The sequence below is a fragment of the Mustelus asterias genome, chromosome 24 (genome assembly GCF_964213995.1).
Source record: "Mustelus asterias chromosome 24, sMusAst1.hap1.1, whole genome shotgun sequence".
Lineage (NCBI taxonomy): Eukaryota > Metazoa > Chordata > Chondrichthyes > Carcharhiniformes > Triakidae > Mustelus > Mustelus asterias.
In genome coordinates this window covers 43,401,332-43,423,961 of record NC_135824.1, presented here as the reverse complement: position 1 = coordinate 43,423,961, position 22,630 = coordinate 43,401,332, and the positions used below count along the sequence as shown (strand labels likewise).

The 22,630-nt window shown below is 43.1% G+C and overlaps 1 protein-coding gene across 6 annotated transcripts in view; it reads right to left on the bottom strand.

Moving 5' to 3' along the window:
* LOC144511344 (mitogen-activated protein kinase-binding protein 1-like) overlaps nt 1–22,630 on the bottom strand; it is a 129,544-nt gene that overhangs the window by 7,925 nt on the left and 98,989 nt on the right. For 3 of the 6 annotated variants that reach the window (XM_078241625.1, XM_078241623.1, XM_078241624.1), the window contains exons 23-27: nt 21,888–22,060; nt 17,055–17,206; nt 2,536–2,700; nt 2,327–2,444; nt 1,398–1,443 (exon numbers count right to left, since the gene is read on the bottom strand). In XM_078241625.1, the coding sequence (XP_078097751.1) occupies nt 1,398–1,443; nt 2,327–2,444; nt 2,536–2,700; nt 17,055–17,206; nt 21,888–22,060 (654 nt within the window). The remainder of the gene's footprint in view (nt 1–1,397; nt 1,444–2,326; nt 2,445–2,535; nt 2,701–17,054; nt 17,207–21,887; nt 22,061–22,630) is intronic. The other 3 variants (XM_078241627.1, XM_078241628.1, XM_078241626.1) reach the window with 1 other exon arrangement.

Sequence of the window (22,630 nt, the reverse complement as noted above, 5' to 3'; positions counted from 1 at the left end):
GTATGGCACTGAGATAGAGACAATAAGAAATCTCACAACACCAGGTTAAAGACTTTAACTTGGTGTTGAGAGGCTTCTCACTGTGCTCACCCCAGTCCAACGCCGGCATCTCCACATCACTGAGATAGGGATCAGCCATGATCATACTGAAAGACAGAGCAGGCTCAAAAGGGCCGAATGGCTTACTTCTGCTCCTATTTGTTTCTAAAATCAGGTTCAACAGATAATAAAAATCATAATTTACACAATTATTCTTGAAAGCTCCTCAGAATGATGTCCAGAATGAAAAAGTGGAAAGAAAGAGTCACAATAAATGTAACACATTGACTAAAGTTACAGTCCTAAAGCAAAAGATGATCATAAGCAAACATGATGGAAAGTATACTCGCTTTAAGCACTCTTTTGAAAGTAAATTCGCTAAATTATTCAGTCGACAGTTCAAATGCACTGGTACCAGATTCCTCTGCCTCACTTCTCAATCAAATGATGCAATATAATGTGGGGAGCTTATGTTTCCTACTCTTATACCATATAATGCTTGGCAAATGTGATCCAGCATCTGGGTAAAAAGGCTGTGAATCAATTAACATACATCACTATTATGACACCCTTAAATGGTTTAGCACAGGCTTTATCTCTGGTTGTGCTGATCGCATCCAAGACAGCAGTAGCAATGGTAGAATTTGCTGCAACACTTTTGGGCTAGGAACAGCTCCTCATTACCACCCAACAATCTCTGCTTGAAAGCATGCACATGTGGATGTCAGGATAGGATAGGATTTAGTCGAGATAAGTTCAATTATTGAAGTTTCTGCATTCAGGAGAGAAAATTAACCCAGTTGATAATGGATTTCTGACTACATATTCACCAAAAATTTAGTAAGAATAGTCACGCTTTCAAAACGCACTTGAATTCATTGGTTAGCATGCTCAATTCCCTTTATTTACTATAATAACGTCCATACATTTTAAAAATAATTAAATCCATTATTTAATTTAGCATTATAGGCTTTACGCACGTGTTAATTATCTCCTACCTAGGAGATAACTCAAGTTATAGTGTCAATCTGCCGAGATTGGCACTATTTTCTTCATTGTCAATTGGCACAAGTGAATTTCAGGCAGTTTAAGGTTAAATTCAGTGAACTGTGCTCCCAGTACAAAATGCTGCAATTGAAAGAAAGCAAGTTGGAGAATTAGCACTACTGTACTGAAGCCATCTCTCGAACCTGTATTCTTCATGGCCTGCATGTACAAACTCAACACAACTATATTGGATGATTTGATACTCATCAAAAACTGGATTAGAGGTAACACCACAACTATATACATGGTTTGGACCATCATCGGATCTTGGAATATGGGAAAAACTAATTAATTCAAAATTAGCTACTCACGTCTTGGAATTGCAGCGGGACTTTGGGAGGGAAAGCTGCTGCTACCCTGGAGGGAAATACAGAAGTCACAATGTTCAGAAACATACATGCACGAAACAGCAAATCTGAAGTGTGACATTCTAAAATATTAAACTATCTGAAAAGACTTAAAATTTCCTCTGGAGAACCATCTCAATTAATCTGCAATCCAAAATATCCATTTTTGCTTTTCAATTTCAAAGATTGTATACAATAAAGTAATCAAAAACTGTCAACATTCAGTTTGCTTCAGCACACCGGATAGGAAAGTCCTCTACTTTTATCAGTAATTTCTACTACATTAGCAACAGGGACCAAGGTTAAGGACATGATTGCAATAGCGAAGAAAAACAGGAGTAATATCACTACTGCTTAATGTTGTTCAGCAATTTCTGCTGAAAGCATGTAGGCAGATCATTGGAGAAAAATTGTCCGAGTCATAAATGTTGCCTACATGTCAAGTAATATTCACTTTGACAAACTATTAAATGGCGATATCCTTGAAAAAGCCAACATTTTGATGCTGCTTTTAAGGGACAGTCTTGCACATATGACCTGGTCAGATCTATTTTCTGTCCAATCTGGACATATATGCTGTGTTACTTTAGATCAGACATTAGAGGATCTAACTTGTGTAAACCAGCAGATAAATTAATTCCAAGCTTTTGAGCAGAATAGGGAACAGGCTGTAACAGTAGAAGATGGTTGATGTGCCACCAACCAGTCATGACAAGGTTTTATAGAGATTTAATGCAACGGAGTACATAGTTCATTACAATGCATCAAGAACTTTCAGATAATTAGGTAAACCTCAAATTCAATCAGCCTTCAAAGTGACTGACTGCTAAAATATAATCAAGAACCTGATGAAGTTCATAAGGTTAAATCTTTTGGGACAGTGCAACACAAACCTGCTGTTTTTCTGGCAGCGGGACAGAAATCTTGCAGAGATACTCAAACGAGGATTCAGGAGAAAGTTTTCATTCTCGACAGTTTTCTGCAGATCTTTCAATGAGTTGTCAAATTTCTCTGAAAATTAACAAGCCAATTTTAATGACATGTAGCTGCAAATGCTAAAACTAAATAGAGTAAGGAAGTCACATTTTATACAGGTTATTACCATGAGAAAATTCATTAGCCAAAGCTTCAAAGTTGTGCTTGAGAAATTTTTCTTGGTCTGGTGTTTTTGCTGTAAGTGACTCCTGGGGCACTAGACAGGACTGCTCCTCCTCCTCCAATCCAGAAGAATGATTATCAGAACTGAGTTGGCCCACTGAGTCAGAATCTAGGGATGGTGCACAAAAGATATACAAAGTACAGTTAGGGTTTACCTGGTGCCTCTTAATTTTTGTAATACACTTAGTGGATTTAGTTTAACTACTGTATCACAAACTGAAAGTCCTACATTTTGATCTGCCTGACTGAAACCCATTTAATGTCATTTGAGGGAACCCCAACATATATAGTCAGAGATATTTCCAGCACAGGAGGCAATTCAGCCCAACAGGTCCATGCCAGCCCTCTGTCTTGCAATTCTGTCAGTCCCATTCCCCCACATCTCTGCAGCCCTGCAAGAATCTTTTCCTACAAGCGCCCATTTAATTTTCTTTTGAAATCACCGATAATCTCTGCTGCCAGCACCCTCGTGGGCAGTGTGTGTTCCTGGTCATTATCACTTGCTGCATGAAAAAGGTCCTTTTTTCCCTGTATCCTTCCAAAATTTTAAATTGCCGTCTCCCAGACCTTAAACCACCTGCTAATGTGAACATATTGGTACTAATAATTTGTAAAAACGGTTTTGATCAAAGATTCATAAAATGATACAGCTTTTTCTCCCAGCAAGTGGTAATTGGCATCTGTCATTTCCTCTGTCTCTACTTCTGAGGGACTAATGTTTTCTTTATATTTATTCTTCCTACCAAAATGCATCACTTCACAATTATCAGTATTAAATTTCATCTGCTACACGTTCAGCTATTTCAATCTAAAATCTTCTGCAGTATCTTGTTGTTCTGCTCATTGTTTGCTGCATTTTCAAATTTCATGTCATCTGCAAACTGTAAAATTATGTGTCAGATATCCAAGTATAGATCATTAGTATATAGTAAGGGCAGTGATCCCATGCTGACCTGAGGAGCACCACTGCATACTCCCTCTCCAACATCCTCACCCAATCTGAGCAATAACATTCACAATTACCCGCTGCTTTCTGTCCCTTAGCCAATTTCATATCTAAACTGTCACCGTCCATTTAGTTGTAAGACTTTAATTTTGCACACAAGTCTTTCATGTGGCACTTTATCAAATGATTTTTAAAATCCATACGCACAATTATTAGTCCTTTCCATTACTTCAAAGAAATCAATCAAGCTCATCCTCAAAACATGATTTGCCTTTAACAAATCATGTTGGCTTTCAATGGCCCATAACTTTCCAAATGCCAACTAATTTTATTTCTTGGACTATTGTTTCCCAATGTTTCTTCACCATTGACTCGCTGCCTGGCCTGTAGTTGGTGTAACATTTACACCTGGCATCATAGTCTTCTTTGGCTGTCCCTCAGGGTCGAGGATGACTTGCTTCCAACTCTGGGCAGCTGGGTTCTGCGGTGGCTGAATAGTCCATTCCTGGAGCTGCAGACTCTGCACAGGTTTGGTAGGTGGTGTTTGATGAGGTGAGTGGGTGGGATACTGGATTCTGCGCTCTCTTCCCACTGTTTACACTAGGCTTCCACGTGCTCCATCCGGTGACACTCGAGGCGCTTGCCACCTTCGCAGACACATCATCTCCAGTTAGTGTGATCTAAGGCAAGCGATTCCCAAGTGTTGATTGGGATGTTACATTTATTTAGGGAGGATTACAGAGTGTCCTTGCAGCTTTTCCTCTACCCTCCTAGTGATTGCTTGCCATTGGAGTAGAGCACTCCATGTGGGCATGTGGACAACATGGCCCGCCCATCACAGCTGGTCAAGCATGATCAGTGCTTCGATGCTGGGATATTAGCCTGGGAGAGGATGCTTACATTGGCAGTGAATTTGCAGGGTTTGCGGACACAGCGCTAGTGAAATCTCTCCAGGGATTTGAGGTGTCTGCTGTACATTGTTTCTGATGCATACTGGAGGATGGAGACCACAAGCTTGGTTCTGGAATTGAAGGTCTTGGTCTTCAAACGCTTTGTTCCTCAGGCGTCCGAAGACTGCACTGGCACATTGGAGTCAATGCTGAATTTCAGCATTGATGTCTGCTCGTGCCAGGTTCCAATCATTATTCATGTAGATTGAGTTTGTCTTTGTGCCCTGTTTGTAATCAGAACTCCCACCCACCTGATGAAGGGACAGCCTGTTCCGAAAGATAGTGGCTTTTGCTACCAAATAAACCTGTTGGACTTTAACCTGATGTTGTTGACTTCTTACTATGCTCTCTTCCTTCCAGAGAAGGGCGATTCTTGTCAAGAATGCCACTCTGCTGCATTTTAATACTTAAGCAGAGATTCCATCTGCATTACAGGCCTTGTTGCTTTTCAGCTGTTGATGGCTTTTCAACCTCACAGCAAGGTGGGGTTGCGCTGAGATGGTGGCAGGTAGTGTGTTGCAGGATGGTGTTGAAGAGACTGTGTCTTGGTTGAGGAATTCCTCGAAGTGCTCCCTCCAGTGGATGTTGACTGCCTTGGTCTTTGATGAATGAGTGTTCGTTTTTGGCAGTGGGTGGACCCCTGGGTATTCAGACCATAGATATTTTTGATTGTGAAGAAGCCCCGCACTTTTGATTGCTGCTGAGTCTCCAGCATTCTTTCCACCCACCATCTATTCTTTAGGTCACGGGTTCTTTGTTGCACCTTGACCTTCAGTTGTTTGTGGGCTTTTTTCCTCTCTCAAGTTTTGGTGGAGCTGCCAATTCACCAACACCTTGCATTTGCAGTGAAGGAGAGCCTGAATCTCCTGATCATTCTCATCGAAACAGTCTTGGGATTTCCTGGTCGAGAGCTCGAGCATCTCCTCACAGGTGCTAGCTATGGTGGCTTTTAAGGCAGGACAGACACTGTGGGTACTCTGTGCCTCAGGCTTGTTGGTCAACACCAGGTTAGCTGTGAGGCGCCAACTGAGTAGCTTTTTCTTCTCAGGGTCCGAGTCCAGCGACACTGAGTTCGCCACCCATGCACCCCGGAAATACTCGCTTCCACCTTCTTCCGTCAGGAAAAAAATACAAGTCTGAGGACATGTAGCAACCGACTCAAAAACAGCTTCTTCCCTGCTGCCAGACTTTTGAACGGACCTACCTTGCATTAAGTTGACCGTTCTCTACATCCTAGCCTTTGATCTTTCTCTGCACTCTAAAGTGTGTAGGGACTGTTAACACTACATTCCACACTCTCTCCTTTTCTTCTGTGAACGGTATGCTTTGTCTGTATAGCGCGTAAGAAACAATACTTTTCACTGTATACATGTGACAATAATAGATCAAAAAGTTCCTGCAGCAGAGATTTTTCTGCCTCTGCCGATTTGGGGCCAGGGTGATGGCGATGGCAGAACGGATTAGTCAGTGGTTAGTTCAGCAGTCATTGGCTCCAGTCGTGCCGCATGTGATGCGGACATCTTTGTAGTCCTTTGCTTGGACAATGATCTAGTCTTTGGGTTGATTTGCCACATGTATTGGGATACAGTGAAAAGTATTGTTGCTTGCATGCTTTACAGACAAAAGAGTGTTCATTGAGTACTTAAGGGAGGAGGAAAGGTGAGGGTGCAAAATATAGTGTTGCAGTTACAGATAGGGTGCAGAGAAAGACAGTGCAGAAGGAGGCCATTTGACCCATCAAGCTTGCACCAACAACAATCTAACCCAGGCCCTATCCCTGTAATCCCATGTATTTACCCTGCTAATCCCCTTGACACTAAGAGGCAATTTACCACGATTAAACTGTGGTGATATAAACAGGACCTAGTTTTAAGGCTGATAAAATTGGATATCCTAAATTAAAGAATTGGGCACATTGAAATCAAACACAGTCAAACCTCAGGCAGGCCAATTGTACAATACACAAATGTGTCTGGGCCTGACCCATCAACCACCCATCACTCAAGTTACACTCTACTTGAGACTTAACAGGAGATCATGGCACCTCATTGAAATGCTTCGGTCTATTGTTAGAAGCCCAGATCAGGCCAGACTTCCTGTCACCAAGAGTTCCTGTAGATACCTTATCTGATAACAAGTTCAACATGGAGATGGACACCTGGGGGGCGGACCCTGGTGTCCTGTCAGGCAGACATCAAGAAACCCACTGGGTATTGGAACCCCCTCCTGGGACCTCATTGGCCAGAAGCCAGAGAAGTTTCTGGAAAGGCAAGCAGGCTGGGGATAAAGGGACACACTCAGAGGCACACTGCAGCAAAGACTCGGCGAGGGAGGCATTTGTGACCATTCAGAAGACTGACCAGAGAAGGAAGGAAGGAAGGAAGGAAGAAGCTGCCATCGAGACTCACCTTCGTGACGACAGACCAGAGGGACTCAGAGAATCGGGCCTGCAGTTTAACCAAGCCATCTTTACGGGTAGTATACTTGAATCTGGGGTATCCTCTTGTTTTGTGTGGGTAATTTAAGGGTTAATAGTGTTATCATTAATAAACTTGTTGCACCTCTACTTGTGTTTGTCCTTTGTCCACCTTGCAAATAAGGGCACCGGGATAAAACCTTGGAGTAAGTAAACTGGTTGAAAGTATCTGAGAATTAACAGGTACAACAAAACAACCTAACCTGCACATCTGAGTACTCTAGCTCTGTACTCAATGGAGTTTAGATGGATGAGGGTGGATCTCATTGAAACTAACAGAATACCCAAAGGCCTGGATAGAGTGGATGTGGGAAGATGTTTCTGTTAGTGAGAGAGACTAGGATCTGAGGGTACAAACTCAGAATAAAGCGACGATCCTTTAGAGCCTAGACGAGTAGGAATTTCTTCAGCCAGAGGGTGGTGATTTTATGGAATTCATTGCCACAGAAGGATTGAAAACTTGGGAACCTGGGAAAGTTAGTGGCAATATATTGGAGACAGTTCGCATTACAGTAGAAGTGGTGATGGACATATTAAAATGTTTGAAGGTGGATAAATCTCCCTGCCCTGACCAGGTATATCCAAGAACACTGCATGAGGCTAGAGAAGAAATTGCGGGAGCCTTGGCTGAGATACTTACATCATTAGCCATGGGTGAGGTACCAGAAGACTGGAGGGTGGTAAATGTTGTGCCGTTATTTAAGAAGGGCTGCAAAGAAAAACCTGGAAATTATAGACCAGTAAGCCTGACATCTGTGACGGCCAAGTCACTAGACAGGATTCTGAGGGATAAGATATACAGGCATTTGGAAAGACAGGGTTTGATTGGGAGTAGTCAGTACAGCTTTGTGCATGGGTGATCATGCCTTACAAATTTGTTAGCATTCTTTGACAAAGTGACCAGGAAGGTTGATGAGGGCAGAGTGGTAGACGTAGTTAATATGGACTTCAGTAAGGTCTTTGATAAAGTTCCACATGGTAGGCTGCTCTGGAAAGTTAGATTACATAGAATCCAGGGAGAGCTGGCAAATTGGATATACAATTGGCTTGATGGTAGGAAACAGAGGGTAATGGTGGAAGGATGCTTGTCGGACTGGAGTCCTCAGGGGTCAGTGCAGGACTATTGCCTTATTTGTTATCTATATCAACGATTTGGATGAGAATGTACAAGACATGATGACACTAAAACAGGTGGTATTGTAGACAGTGAGGAAGGTTATCAAAAATTGCAGCAGCAGGGAAGTGAGCCAAGAAATGGCAAATGGAGTTCAATACAGATAAAAGTGGGGTGTTGCATTTTGGAAAGTCAAATCAAGGTAGGACTTTCACGGTGAATAGTAGGACCTTGGGGAGTATCGTGGAACAGAGGGACCTTGGAGTTCAGATGCATGGTTCTCTAAAGGTGGAGTCACAGGTAGATAGGGCAGCGACGAGGGCTTTTGGCATGCTGGCCTTCATCAGTCAGGGTATTGAGTATAGAAGTTAGAAAGTTATGTTGCAGTTGTACAGGACATTGGTGAGGCTGCACCTGAAGTATTGTGTTCAGTTTTGGTCGCCTTGTTATAGGAATTATGTTATTAATCCGGAGAGAGTGCATAAGAGATTTAAAAGGATGTTGCTAAGACTCAAAGGACTGAGTCATAGGGAGAGATTGGACAGGCTAGGACTTTTTTCTTTGGCGCGTAGGAGGCTGGGGGGTGATCTTATAGGCGTATATAAGATCATGAGGGGCATGGATAGGATGAATGCACTCCGCCTTTTCCCCAGGGTTGGGGAATCGAGAACTAGAGGGCATAGGTTTAAGCTAAGAGGGGAAAGAATTAATGGGAACCCGAGGAGCAACTTTTTTTTTTTACACAGAGTGGTACATATGTATGTGGAATGAGCTGCGGGGGGAAGTGGTTGAGGCAGGGACATTGACAACATTTAAAAGGCATTTGGACAGATACATGGATAGGAAAGGTTTAGAGGAATATGGGCCAAATGCAGGCAAATGGGGTTAGTTTAGATGGGCTTTTTGGTCGGCATGGACCAGTTTGGGCCAAAGGGCCTGTCTCTGTGTTGTGGATTCTATGATTCTAGAAGGCTGTGGAGGCCAGGTCATTGAGTATATTTAAAGCAGAGATAGATAAATTCTTGATTGGTAAGGGGATCAAAGGTTACGGGGAAAAGGCAGGAGAATGGGGTTGAGAAACATATCAGCCATGATTGAATGGCGGAGCAGACTTGATAGGCTGAATGGCCTAATTCTGCACCTATATCTTACGGTTTTCTTGTTCCTTTTTATAGTGTCAAATATACTATTTGACCCATTGTCTCAACACCAGCTCTCTGCAACAGCAACTATGCCCCAGCCACTATGGCTGTCTCCCTGAAAATTTTCTCTTCAAGGTCTTATTCAATTCCCTTCTGGAAGCCACAAATGAATTTGCCTCCGCCACATTCTCAGACAGTGCATTCCAGATCCAAACGACTTATTAAATAAAATCATTTTACTCAGGTCATCATTGCTCTTTTGGCAACACCTGAAATCGATGTCCTCTGTTCTCACCCTCTGCCAGCAGGAACAGTTTCTCTCCCTTCACTCTGACTAGATTACTCATTTGAACACTCCTACCACATCTCTCTCAACATTCTCTTCTCCAAGAGTAGCCCCAGCTTCTACAATCTATCCATTAACTACAATCCCTTAGTCCTGGAACCATTCTTTGCATATTTTCTGAACCCTCCCCAATACCTTTCCATTCTTCCAGAAGTGTGGTACCCAAAATTGGACACAATACTCCAATTGATGTCGAACTAGCGATTTATAAATGCTCATAATAATCTTGTTGCTTTTCTAACTTGTGTCGCTATTTATAAATCCATTGTAGGTTCAGTCTAAGCTACTTTCTTAACATTCCCTGTCACTTTCAACAATTTGTGCACCAGACCTCCAAGTTTCTGTTCCTGTACTCTCCAATTTTACCTCTCCTTGTTCTCAATACCAAAATGCACAGCTTCTCTGCTTTAAATTTAATCTGCTTCTTGAAGACAAGTACTGTCCTCCCTACAGTTAACAATGCTTCCAAGTTTTGTCATTTGTTACATCTCAGTTTAAGATAATAGAAATGAAGAAAGCAACAGCTCCAATAATGGCCTATAGGGAACACCACAGTATATGTTCCTCCAGTCCAAAGAGCAATTGCTTATCACTATTGTTGCCTGTCATTCAACCAACTTTGTATCCATCCTCCCACTATCCTTTTTATTTCATGGGCTTTAACTTTGCTGACATGCAATATTATACAATACTTTATCAAACTTCCTTTTGGAATTTACATACACATCAACTATTACTCTCAATTCTCCCTACTCACCAAAAACACGATCTAGTTAAACACAATTTGTCTTTAATTCACGTTGGCTTTTGTAAATTATTCCATACTTGTTTAAGTGATAATTAACATTATCTCAAAGCATTATTTCTAAAACTTTTCCCACCCTATGGTTAAACTGATTGGCCTGTAATTGCTTGGTCTATTCTTGCATCTTTTTGAATAAGTGCAACTTTTTAAAAAAACTATTCATGGAATGTGGGCATCACTGGTTAAACCAGCATTTATTGTCCCTTTCTAAATTGCCCAGGAGAAGGTTTTGGTGAGCCACTGTACTGTTTGTGTGTTGTAGATACACTCAGTGCTGATAGGAAGGGAGGTCCAGGATTTAGGCCCCGCAACAGTGAAGGGACAATGATGTAGTTCCAATTTAGCATGGTGTGCAACTTGGAGAAATTGCAGATGTTTCCACGCATCTGCTGTCGGTACCCATCTAGGTGCTAGAAGGTTTGGGAGATGCTATTGAAGGAACCTTGGTGGGTTCCTGCAATGCATCTTGTAGATAAAATACAGGGCTGCAACTGTGCATTGGTGATGGAGAGAGAGAATATTAAAGATGGTGGATGGGATGCCGGTCAAGGAGGCCGCTTTGTCTGGATGGTGTCAAGCTTCTTGTTTGTTGGAGATGCACTCATTCAGGCAAGCGGAGTACTCAAATTACACTAGTGACCTATGTCTTGCAGATGGTGGACAGGTTTTGGGAGTCAGGTAGAGAGTCACTGTCAGCAGAATTCCAAACATCCGACCTGCTCTTGTAGGCACAGTATTTATGCGGCTAGTCCAGTTCAATCTCTGGTCAGTGGTAACCCCCAGGTTGACAGTGGGGTTTCGGTGATAGTGCCATTGATTGTCAAGGAGAGATGGTTAGATTTGCTCTTGTTGGAAATGGCCATTGCCCAAGCCCGTGGAGTATCCAGATCTTGCTGCATGTGGACATACACTGCTTCAGTATCTGAGCAGTCACAAATGATACTGGATACTGTGCAGCCATCAACAAACATCCTCTTTTCTGACTTTATGATGGAAGAATGGTCTTGATGAAACAGCTGAAGGTGGTTGGGCTTGGAACACTACCCAAAAGAACTCCTGCAGCGATGTCTCGCAATGAAGATTGGCCTCTATAAGGGATCAGATCAGAAACTCAAGGAATCTTATGAAGTTAGGCCAGACTCCAACTTTTTTTTTGATTTTAGCATTAGGGCAAGCACAAGGTGTTTCACAGAATCCCTAGTGTCATTTGGCTCCAACAAGCCTACACTGACAACAATCCCACCCAGGCCCTATCCCTGTAACCCCACATATTTACCCTGCTAATCCCTCTGGCACAGAGGAAATTTAGCATGGCCAATCACCTAACTCACACATCTTTCAACTATGGAAGGAAAGCGGGGCACACAACACTGGGAGAATGTGCAAACTCCACAGTCACCCAAGGCTGGAATTGATTCCAGGTCCCTGGAGTTGAGAGACAGCAGTGCTAACCACTGCTCCACGTATGATTTGATTAACTAGAAAGCTTTTATTCAAACAAACTTCCTTTACCAACAGTTAAAATATAACAAAAAGTATTAGCATAACGTTTACCAATTTAAATACTTAAACATGACAAATTATAATTCTTAACAGCTAGCCATCTCTATAGTTCCAATTTAAGCAATATCCCCATAGGCATACATCTTTCTTCAGAACCAGTTAGCACCAAAAACAGAAATGCTCACGTGGATGCTAGATTTCCAGCCTTTTAACCCCTCTGGATAGATACAGAAAGACACCTACCTTCTAACTCCCTTACAGCAGCTTCCAGAGAAAGATCTACATTCAAGCAACAGAACAGGCTCGAGGGGCTAGATGGCCTACTCCTGCTCCTATTTCTTATGTTCTTATTAACTTCAGAGAAAGGGACCTATTGCCTGGCAGATCCCAGTCTCCAAATCCAGAGAGAATAAGAGACAGACAGAAAGCTATTTCTTCTCTACAGATCCCAAACAGCAACTGAGCTGGGTTTCTCTCTGTAAGCCTAGCCCTGCCCAGTCACACAACCTTTCTTGTCAATCAACCTAATCAAGCCCCATTCTGAAAAAACCCCATGGGAAAACACAAACAACAACCCTGCATTAGTCCCGATTAAAACAAACATTCCAGTAATTATGATCAATTATGCTGCTACAGCAAAAACATGGGCCGCCGGGTACAGACAAAGTGACACCAATAATAGAACAAACTGCTAAAAAAAACCTGCACAAGAAACATTACAAGCATATTCCTTACAGGCACAGTACTGTCACACCTCCAACAACCATTTTCCTGTGTGCTAGGTATGACCCCAGGCAGTGGAGAGATTTTCACCTGATTCGTATCGACTCCAGGTTACAATTCTCCAGTACTCTATCTCAGAAGGATTAAAACATTATGGCCAGTACCTGCTCAAGGTCCACCTTCATTCAGCATCCTTGGATGCATCTGATCCATTCCTGGCAGCATATCTACCTAATACCTCCTTTTTATCAAATTTTAGCTCACCAGTATCTTAGCTACCTTGCACTTTCATTATTACTTCTGTAGCATTATCTCCTAGGTAAAGAAGAATGCAACATTCATTCAGTACTACAGCCATACCCTGTGCCTCCATGTGTAGATCCATTTTTTGGCCCTTAATGAGCCCCAAGCCACCCTCAATGTTTTTATGTTTTATTTGCACACGAGGAAATTGTGTCTCTACTTGCTGGAGTTTAGAATGGGAGGTGATTTCATGGAAACACAAGATTCTGAAGGGGTTTGATAGGGTAGACAGATTGTTTCTGCTGATTTGGAAATTTAGAATAAGGGGACATAGTCTCAGGATAAGGAGTTGATCATTTAGGGCTAAGAAGTATTGTGTGGAAAACTGTAACAAAGCTCAACCTGTTAGAAAATGCAGGACTAGGTAGGCAAGCATGCTCTTAATGTGGAATAGGAGACTTTAACTGTCGTTTAAGAGTCCAGGGCTATAACAAATATATCAATAAACTATTTGATGTCATCAAATTCTGTAACCAGGGAAACAGACTCAAGGCCAGAAGAATGTTAATAAGTGAACAGTTTTGATTTCAACTACCTCAGGAGGGTGGCAAATTTCTAGCATAGAGATGTGGTGAAGGTAGATGTCATTAGTAGATTCAGTAGTAAGCAGAATAGATTTTTGGCAAAAGACAGAATTCTAAGTACAAGATTTCTCTAAGTTTAGAAACATCCTGTTCCCATATGCCACCAGAAACCTCCAGTAATGCAACATTAAGTTTGCAGAGTTTTTGCAGAACCTACTTAGAAAAAATTAAAATTTATAATTTTTTGGTAAAAAAACGAGTATGTGAAGGCTATGTGGAGAAAAACGCAACTATGGATGGCAAGCAACTGCCACCTTGAAAGCGATTTTAAATTATTCTTAGTTTTTAAGACAGTACATAAGACACAGAGCTAACAGTAGAGTTAAATGATTCTTAAAACAAGAGAATTTAAAACAAGAGAATAGCTTACACACGTGAATGCAGTAAGAGAATTAAACAGGTAACTAGGATTTGAAAACATATGATGATATTTTAAATGTATTTTAAGTATTGTATAAATCATTGTTCACTTTGGCCAAAGCAAGTTACCGAAAGGCAGAATGGGAAAGGAGAATAGTTCAGAGCCAAAGGCCTGGGATCCCTTTAGTTAACAGAATTCATATCAGAATGTTTCTGATGAGGGAACATACATTGCAACAATAATGAATAGGTTCAGTCACTGCCCAGACACAGAATAGATGTGCTACTGGACGCAGGAACACATGTCTATTCAGCTTGGCAGTGAGCCGATGGGAACATCCACTTTGAACTTTATGGTAGCGTCTAGCGTAATCTGGCAACAGGAAAGTAGCTAGCATCCAGATTTAATGGACAAATGAGATACCATTATAGAACATAGAAAAGCTACAGCACAAACAGGCCCTTCGGCCCACAAGTTGTGCCAAACATGTCCCTACCTACTAGGCTTACCTATAACCCTCTATCTTACTAACTTCCATGAACTTATCCAAAAGTCTCTTAAAAGACCCTATCGAATCCGCCTCCACCACCACTACCGGCAGCCGATTCCACGCACCCACCACCCTGAGTGACAAACTTACCCCTAACATCTCCTCTGTACCTACTCCCCAGCACCCTAAACCTGTGACCTCTTGTGGCAACCATTCCAGCCCTGGGTAAAAGCCTCTGAGAATCCACTCTATCAATACCTCTCAACATCTTATACACCTCTATCAGGTCACCTCTCATCCTTCACCTCTCCAAGGAGAAAAGACCGAGCTCTCTCAACCTATCCTCACAAGGCATGCCACCTAATCCAGGCAACATCCTTGTAAATCTCCTCTGCACCCTATCTATGGCTTCCACATCCTTTTTGTAATGAGGCGACCAGAACTGGGCACAGTACTCCAGGTGGGGTCTGACCAGGGTCCTATACAGTTGCAGCATTATCTCCCGATTTCTAAACTCAATTCTTCTATTGATGAAGGCCAGTATTCCATACGCCTTCTTAACCACAGCCTCTACCTGTGACGCTGCTTTGAGCGTCCTATGAACCCGGACCCCAAGATCCTTCTGATCTTCCACACTGCCAAGTGTCTTACTCTTAATATTATATTCTTTCATCCTATTCGACCTGCCAAAATGAACCACCACACACTTATCTGGGTTGAAGTCCATCTGCCACTTCTCCGCCCAGTCTTGCATCTTATCTATGTCTCGTTGCAGCTGCTGACATCCCTCTACACTATCCACAACACCACCAACCTTTGTGTCATCAGCAAACTTGCCAACCCATCCTTCCACTTCCTCATCCAGGTCATTTATAAAAATCACAAAGAGCAAGGGTCCCAGAACAGATCCCTGGGGCACTCCACTGGTGACCGACCTCCATGCTGAAAAAGACCCATCTACAACCACTCTTTGCCTTCTGTGGGCAAACCAGTTCTGAATCAACAAGGCAATGTCCCCTTGTATCCCATGCCCCTTCACTTTCTCAATAAGCCTTGCATGGGGCACCTTATCAAACACCTTGCTGAAATCCATATAGACTACATCTATCGCTCTTCCCTCGTCTATGTGTCTAGTTACATCTTCAAAATCATCTGGCAATGATCTTTGCATCATCAATGGAGACGGGAGAGGTTCCGGAGGATTGCGGATGTGGTTCCGCTATTCAATAAAGGGAGAAGAGATAGCCAGGGAAATTGTAGACCAGTGAGTCTAACCTCAGTGGTTGGTAAGTTGATGGAGAAGATCCTGAGGCGCAGGATTTATGAACATCTGGAGAGGAATAGTATGATCAGAAATAGCCAGCACGGCTTTGTCCAAGGCAGATCATGCCTTACGAGCCTAATTGAATTATGCTAGAATGTACAATGCAGTTGGCTGATGTACACTGACAGATGTGTATTGATGTGTATGCTGAATGAAATTAATTTTAAACTAATGAAGGGCGGGCAATCTGATAAAGAAAATGTATAACTGCTGTTTTTTTACTGATAACTCCTTCCATTGATCACTGGTCTTGAATAATTTTTTTATCTTTTGTATTGTGACATTGGTTTCCTGAGTCTAATTGCCACTTTTTAAATTCATTCGTAGGACATTGCTGTCGTTAGATGGCAAGTCTATTGTCCATCCCCAATTGCCTTTGGAGGGCAGTTGAGTACAACCAGATTCTGTGGCTCTGGAGTCACAGTAAGAGTTTTAACAACACCAGGTTAAAGTCCAACAGGTTTATTTGGTAGCAAATGCCATTAGCTTTCGGAGCGCTGCTCCTTCGTCAGATGAAGTGGAAATCTGATATCCACTCCATCTGACGAAGGAGCAGGGCTCTGAAAGCTAATGGCATTTGCTATCAAATAAACCTGTTGGACTTTAACCTGGTGTTGTTAAAACTCTTACTGTGTTTACCCCAGTCCAACACTGGCATCTCCACATCTGGAGTCACATGCAGGCCAGACCAGGTAAGGGTGGTATTCTGGCAGCATGGTGCATCTACAGATTCAAGTCTATAGAAGTCTCTTCTACCCACTTGTCGAAAACCCCACTAACACACCTTGAAGGAATTACTGAGCCTAACAGCATGCACAAACCAAATTTAGATGGATAAAATGACAAGAATATTGAAACACAAGAGTAACAATTGTGATGTCAATGCAACTGAATTATTGTTCTTTTGGAAATTCATTCGACTGTATACCACACAATCCTTAGTACACATGGCGGCACGGTAGCACAGTGGTTAGCACTGCTGCTTCACAGCTCCAGGGTCCCGGGTTCGATTCCCGGCTCGGGTCACTGTCTGTGTGGAGTTTGCACATTCTCCTCGTGTCTGCGTGGGTTTCCTCCGGGTGCTCCGGTTTCCTCCCACAGTCCAAAGATGTGCGGGTTAGGTTGATTGGCCAGGTTAAAAATTGCCCCTTAGAGTCCTGGGATGTGTAGGTTAGAGGGATTAGCGGGTAAATATGTGGGGGTAGGGTCTGGGTGGGATTGTGGTCGGTGCAGACTCGATGGGCCGAATGGCCTCCTTCTGCACTGTAGGGTTTCTATGATCTAAGCTGTGTAATATTGATTGCAGTATCAATTTTATTAACATTAGTACATTTTACTTTGTCCTGCTCTACTCACTACAATCTCAAAAAGTAAAACGCTTTCAGGGATTTCTTACCATCCTGCTGTTGTTCATTACCGGAGGCAGTGTGGCTGCTGCCCGAATCCATCGAGCAGGCACTGTCTGGACTGTTCTCCACAGAACGCACTACCTTCCACTCAGATTCACTCTCCTGTCGTTTCTCTGGAGGTTCTTTTACTTGATAATCACTGGTGTACAATGAAAGATATAGTCAATAAATACAAGCCACTGGGCTCTTGAAGTTGTTCAGTGTGCATGCTGGAACTCAATAGTGTACAAAAACTTACTAGCATTGGGATTACAAAACAACAGCTCAAGTCTACTTTCATTCCTTCTTACTTTGCAATGCTTAGGATGAACCAATACAATGCTTTCCATGACCAGATGAAAGGATAACGGCTGGAAGTGACTTATTCTCCTCTGCTAGAGGAAGTGAGATGCTTACTTCTGTTTAGCAGCTGCTTCAAACAATCCACAGAAATTGATAAGCTATTGGTAAACTCCCAGTAACAATCCAAGACGGGGAAGAAAAGTCATTGGCTTCAGCTTGCATTGTATAAATGCTGGACATTATCAAGCACAGTAGATTAGGAATGCACCTGTTTATAGTTTAACCAGCTCTATGGAGTTGTTGTTTAAGGGAGGGAGGGAGGCAGCAGATGGGAAATTATAGGCCGATTAGCCTGACTTCGGTCATTGGCAAGATTTGAGAGTCCATTATTAAAAATGAGGTCGCAGAGTACTTGGAAGTGTATGATAAAGTAGGACCGAGTCAGCACGGCTTTGTCAAGGGGAGGTCATGTCTGACAAATCTGTTAGAGTTCTTTGAGGAGGTAACAACGAAGTTAGATAAAGGGGAACCAGTGGACGTGATTTGTTTAGATTTCCAGAAGGCCTTTGACAAGGTGCCGCAAAGGAGATTATTAAATAAGAGCCCATGGTGTTAAGGGCAAGATCCTGGCATGGATAGAGGATTGGCTGACTGGCAGAAGGCAGAAAGTGGGGCTAAAGGGGTCTTTTCCAGGATGGCAGCCAGTGACTAGTGGTGTGCCTCAGTGGTCAGTTCTGGGACCACAACCTTTCACAATATACATTAACGATTTGGAGGAAGGCACTGCTGCTAAATTTTCAGATGATATAAAGATAGGTAGAGGGACAGGTAGAATTGAGGAAGCAGGGGGGCTGCAAAAGGACTTGGACAGGCCAGGAGAGTGGGCAAAGGAGTGGCAGATGGAATCCAATGTGGAAAAGTGTGAGGTTATGCACTTTGGAAGGAGGAATGGAGGCATAGACTATTTTCTAAATGGAAAAACGCTTAGGAAATCAGAAACACAAAGGGTCACAGAAGACAGAGGGTGGTAGTGGAAGGGTCTTTTTCTGGCTGGAGGTCTGTGACTAGTGGTGTTCCGCAGGGCTCTGTATTGGGACCTCTGCTGTTTGTGATTTATATAAACGATCTGGAAGAAGGTGTAACTGGGGTGATCAGTAAGTTTGCGGACGACAAAATTGGCAGGACTTGCAGATAGTGAGGAGCATTGTCAGAAGCTACAGAAGGATATAGATAGGCTGGAAACTTGGGCAAAGAAATGGCAGATGGAGTTCAATCCAGATAAATGCGAAGTGATGCATTTTGGTAGAAATAATGTAGGGAGGAGCTATACGATAAATGGCAGAACCATAAAGGGTGTAGATACGCAGAGGGACCTGGGTGTGCAAGTCCACGGATCCTTGAAGGTGACGTCACAGGTGGAGAAGGTGGTGAAGAAGGCATATGGCATGCTTGCCTTTATAGGACGGGGCATAGAGTATAAAAGTTGGGGTCTGATGTTGCAGTTGTATAGAACATTGGTTCGGCCGCATTTGGAATACTGCGCCCAGTTCTGGTCACCACACTACCAGAAGGACGTGGAGGTTTTGGCGAGAGTACAGAGGAGGTTTACCAGGATGTTGCCTGGTATGGAAGGGCTTAGTTATGAGGAGAGATTGGGTAAACTGGGGTTGTTCTCCCTGGAAAGACGGAGGATGAGGGGAGACCTAATAGAGGTGTATAAAATTAGAAAAGGCATAGCTAGGGTGAACGGTGGGAAGCTTTTCCCCAGGTCGGTGGTGACGTTCACGAGGGGTCATAGGTTCAAGGTGAAGGGGGGGGGGGGGGGGGGGGGGGAGGTTTAACACAGATATCAGACGGACATATTTTACACAGAGGGTGGTGGGGGCCTGGAATGCGCTGCCAGGCAAGGTGGTGGAGGCGGACACACTGGGAACGTTTAAGACTTATCTAGACAGCCATATGAACGGAGTGGGAATGGAGGGATACAAAAGAATGGTCCAGTTTGGACCAGGGAGTGGCACGGGCTTGGAGGGCCGAAGGGCCTGTTCCTGCGCTGTATTGTTCTTTGTTGGCTTGGAGGTCATTGTTCACGATTCTCTCAAGGTAGATGCGCAGGTTCAGTTGGCAGTTAGGAAGGCAAATGCAATGATAGCATTCATGTCGAGGGGGCTAGAATACAAGAGCAGGGATGTACTTCTGAGGCTGTATAAGGCTCTGGTCAGACCCCATTTGGAGTATTATGAGCAGTTTTGGGCCCCATATCCAAAGAAGGATGTGCTGGCCTTGGAAAGGGTCCAGAGGAGGTTCACAAGAACGATCCTTGGAATGAAGAGCTTGTCGAATGAGGAATGGTTGAGGATTCTGGGTCTGAACTCGCTAGAGTTTAGAAGGATGAGGGGGGATCTTATTGAAACTTACAAGATACTGCGAGGCTTGGATAGAGTGGAGGTGGAGAGGAGGTTTCCACTAGAATCATAGAATCCTACAGTGCAGAAAGAGGCCATTCGGCCCATCGAGTCTGCACCAACCACTAGTAGGAAAAACTAGAACCAGAGGGTATAACCTCAGGCTAAAGGGACGATCCTTTAAAACAGAGAAGGGGAGGAATTTTTTCAGCCAGAGACTGGTGAATCTGTGAAACTCTTTGCCGCAGAAGGCTGTGGAGGCCGGGTCATTGAGTATCTTTAAGACAGAGATAGATAGGTTCTTGATTAATAAGGGAATCAGGGGTGATTGGGGAAAAGGCAGGAGAATGGCGATGAGAAACATATCAGCCATGATTGAATGGCGGAGCAGACTCGATGGGCCGAGTGGCCTAATTCTGCTCCTATGTCTTATGGTCTTATGAGTTCATTTTATATGTGGAGATGCCAGCGTTGGACTGGGGTGAACACAGTAAGAGTTTCAACACCACCAGGTTAAAGTCCAACAGGTTTATTTGGTAGCAAACACCATTAGCTTTCGGAGCGCTGCTCCTTCGTCAGATGGAGTGGAAATGTGCTCTCAAACAGGGCGGAGAGACAAAAATCAAGTTACAGAATACGGATTAGAATGCGAATCCCTACAGCCAGCCAGATCTTAAAGATACAGACAATGTGGGTGGAGGGAGCATTAAGCACAGGTTAAAGAGATGTGTATTGTCTCAATGTGACAATACACATCTTTAACCTGTGCTTAATGCTCCCTCCACCCACATTGTCTGTATCTTTAAGATCTGGCTGGCTGTAGGGATTCGCATTCTAATCAGTATTCTGTAACTTGATTTTTGTGTCTCTGTGCCCTGTTTGAGAGCACATTTCCACTCCATCTGACGAAGGAGCAGCGCTCCGAAAGCTAATGGTGTTTGCTACCAAATAAACCTGTTGGTCTTTAACCTGGTGGTGTTGAAACTCTTACTGTGTTCATTTTATATGTGGAGATGCCGGCGTTGGACTGGGGTAAACACAGTAAGATGTTTAACAACACCAGGTTAAAGTCCAACAGGTTTATTTGGTAGCAAAAGCCACACAAGCTTTCGGAGCTCTTAGCCCCTTCTTCAGGTGAGTGGGAATTCTGTTCACAAACAGAGCATATAAAGACACAGACTCAATTTACATGAATAATGGTTGGAATGCGAATACTTACACCTAATCAAGTCTTTAAGAAACAAAACAATGTGAGTGGAGAGAGCATCAAGACAGGCTAAAAAGATGTGTATTGTCTCCAGACAAGACAGCCAGTGAAACTCTGCAGGTCCACACAACTGTGGGAGTTACAAATAGTGTGACATGAACCCAATATCCCGGTTGAGGCCGTCCTCGTGTGTGCGGAACTTGGCTATCAGTTTCTGCTCAGCGACTCTGCGCTGTCGTGTGTCGCGAAGGCCGCCTTGGAGAACGCTTACTCGAATATCAGAGGCCGAATGCCCGTGACCGCTGAAGTGCTCCCCAACAGGAAGAGAACAGTCTTGCCTGGTGATTGTCGAGCGGTGTTCATTCATCCGTTGTCGCAGCGTCTGCATAGTTTCCCCAATGTACCATGCCTCGGGACATCCTTTCTTGCAGCGTATCAGGTAGACAACGTTGGCCGAATTGCAAGAGTATGTACCGTGTACCTGGTGGATGGTGTTCTCACGTGAGATGATGGCATCTGTGTCGATGATCCGGCACGTCTTGCAGAGGTTGCTGTGGCAGGGTTGTGTGGTGTCATGGTCACTGTTCTCCTGAAGGCTGGGTAGTTTGCTGCGGACAATGGTCTGTTTGAGGTTGAGCGGTTGTTTGAAGGCAAGAAGTGGGGATGGCCTTGGCGAGATTAGTTGTAAGTATTCGCATTCCAACCATTATTCATGTAAATTGAGTCTGTGTCTTTATATGCTCGGTTTGTGAACAGAATTCCCACTCACCTGAAGAAGGGGCTTAGAGCTCCGAAAGCTTGTGTGGCTTTTGCTACCAAATAAACCTGTTGGACTTTAACCTGGTGTTGTTAAACTTCTTACTTCATTTTATATGCCAGAAAGCAATTTTACATTCAATTATTTAATACTGCTGATGAATACATACTTTTCTGTGCTGGTAGAATGATCATCATTCTGCATAAGATTAAACATTGGCGCAATTCGTTCAGTTTCTGGAGTATCCATCTCCTGGGAAAACGTATTGTCTGTATCCTCAGGGCAAATAGAGCTTGGCCTTCCCGCAGACTCTTTTGACAGAAGGCTTGGAGATAGCTCCATCTAAAGCAATAAAATTCTTAAATCATATACAAAGTCTAAAACGGTCTTAACCTTGCATGCTGTTTTGCAGCAAAATGTTCCATCAATTATTTCTCACAATACTGCTTCAAAGAATTAAATTGAACCAAGTTCTCTGCTGTATATACAAAATGAACACAAAATGAAGTAGTTCAAATTCTACCCAGCATATTCTCAATGTGAATTTTGTAATATAATAATTCTTGTGGGGAAGGCTCCTAACCATATATTTGTATTAATAGTCTGATGTACAATGGTCAGGATCTCTGGCAGTCTACATTAATGTGGAGATGCCAGCATTGGACTGGGGTAAACACAGTAAGAAGTTTAACAACACAAGGTTAAAGTCCAACAGGTTTATTTGGTAGCAAAAGCCACACAAGCTTTCAGAGCTCCAAGCCCCTTCTTCAGGTGAGTGGGAATGCTGTACACAAACAGGACATATAAAGACACAGACTCAATTTACATGAATAATGGTTGGAATGTGAATACTTACAGCTAATCAAGTCTTTAAGATACAAACAACACGAGTGGAGAGAGCATCAAGACAGG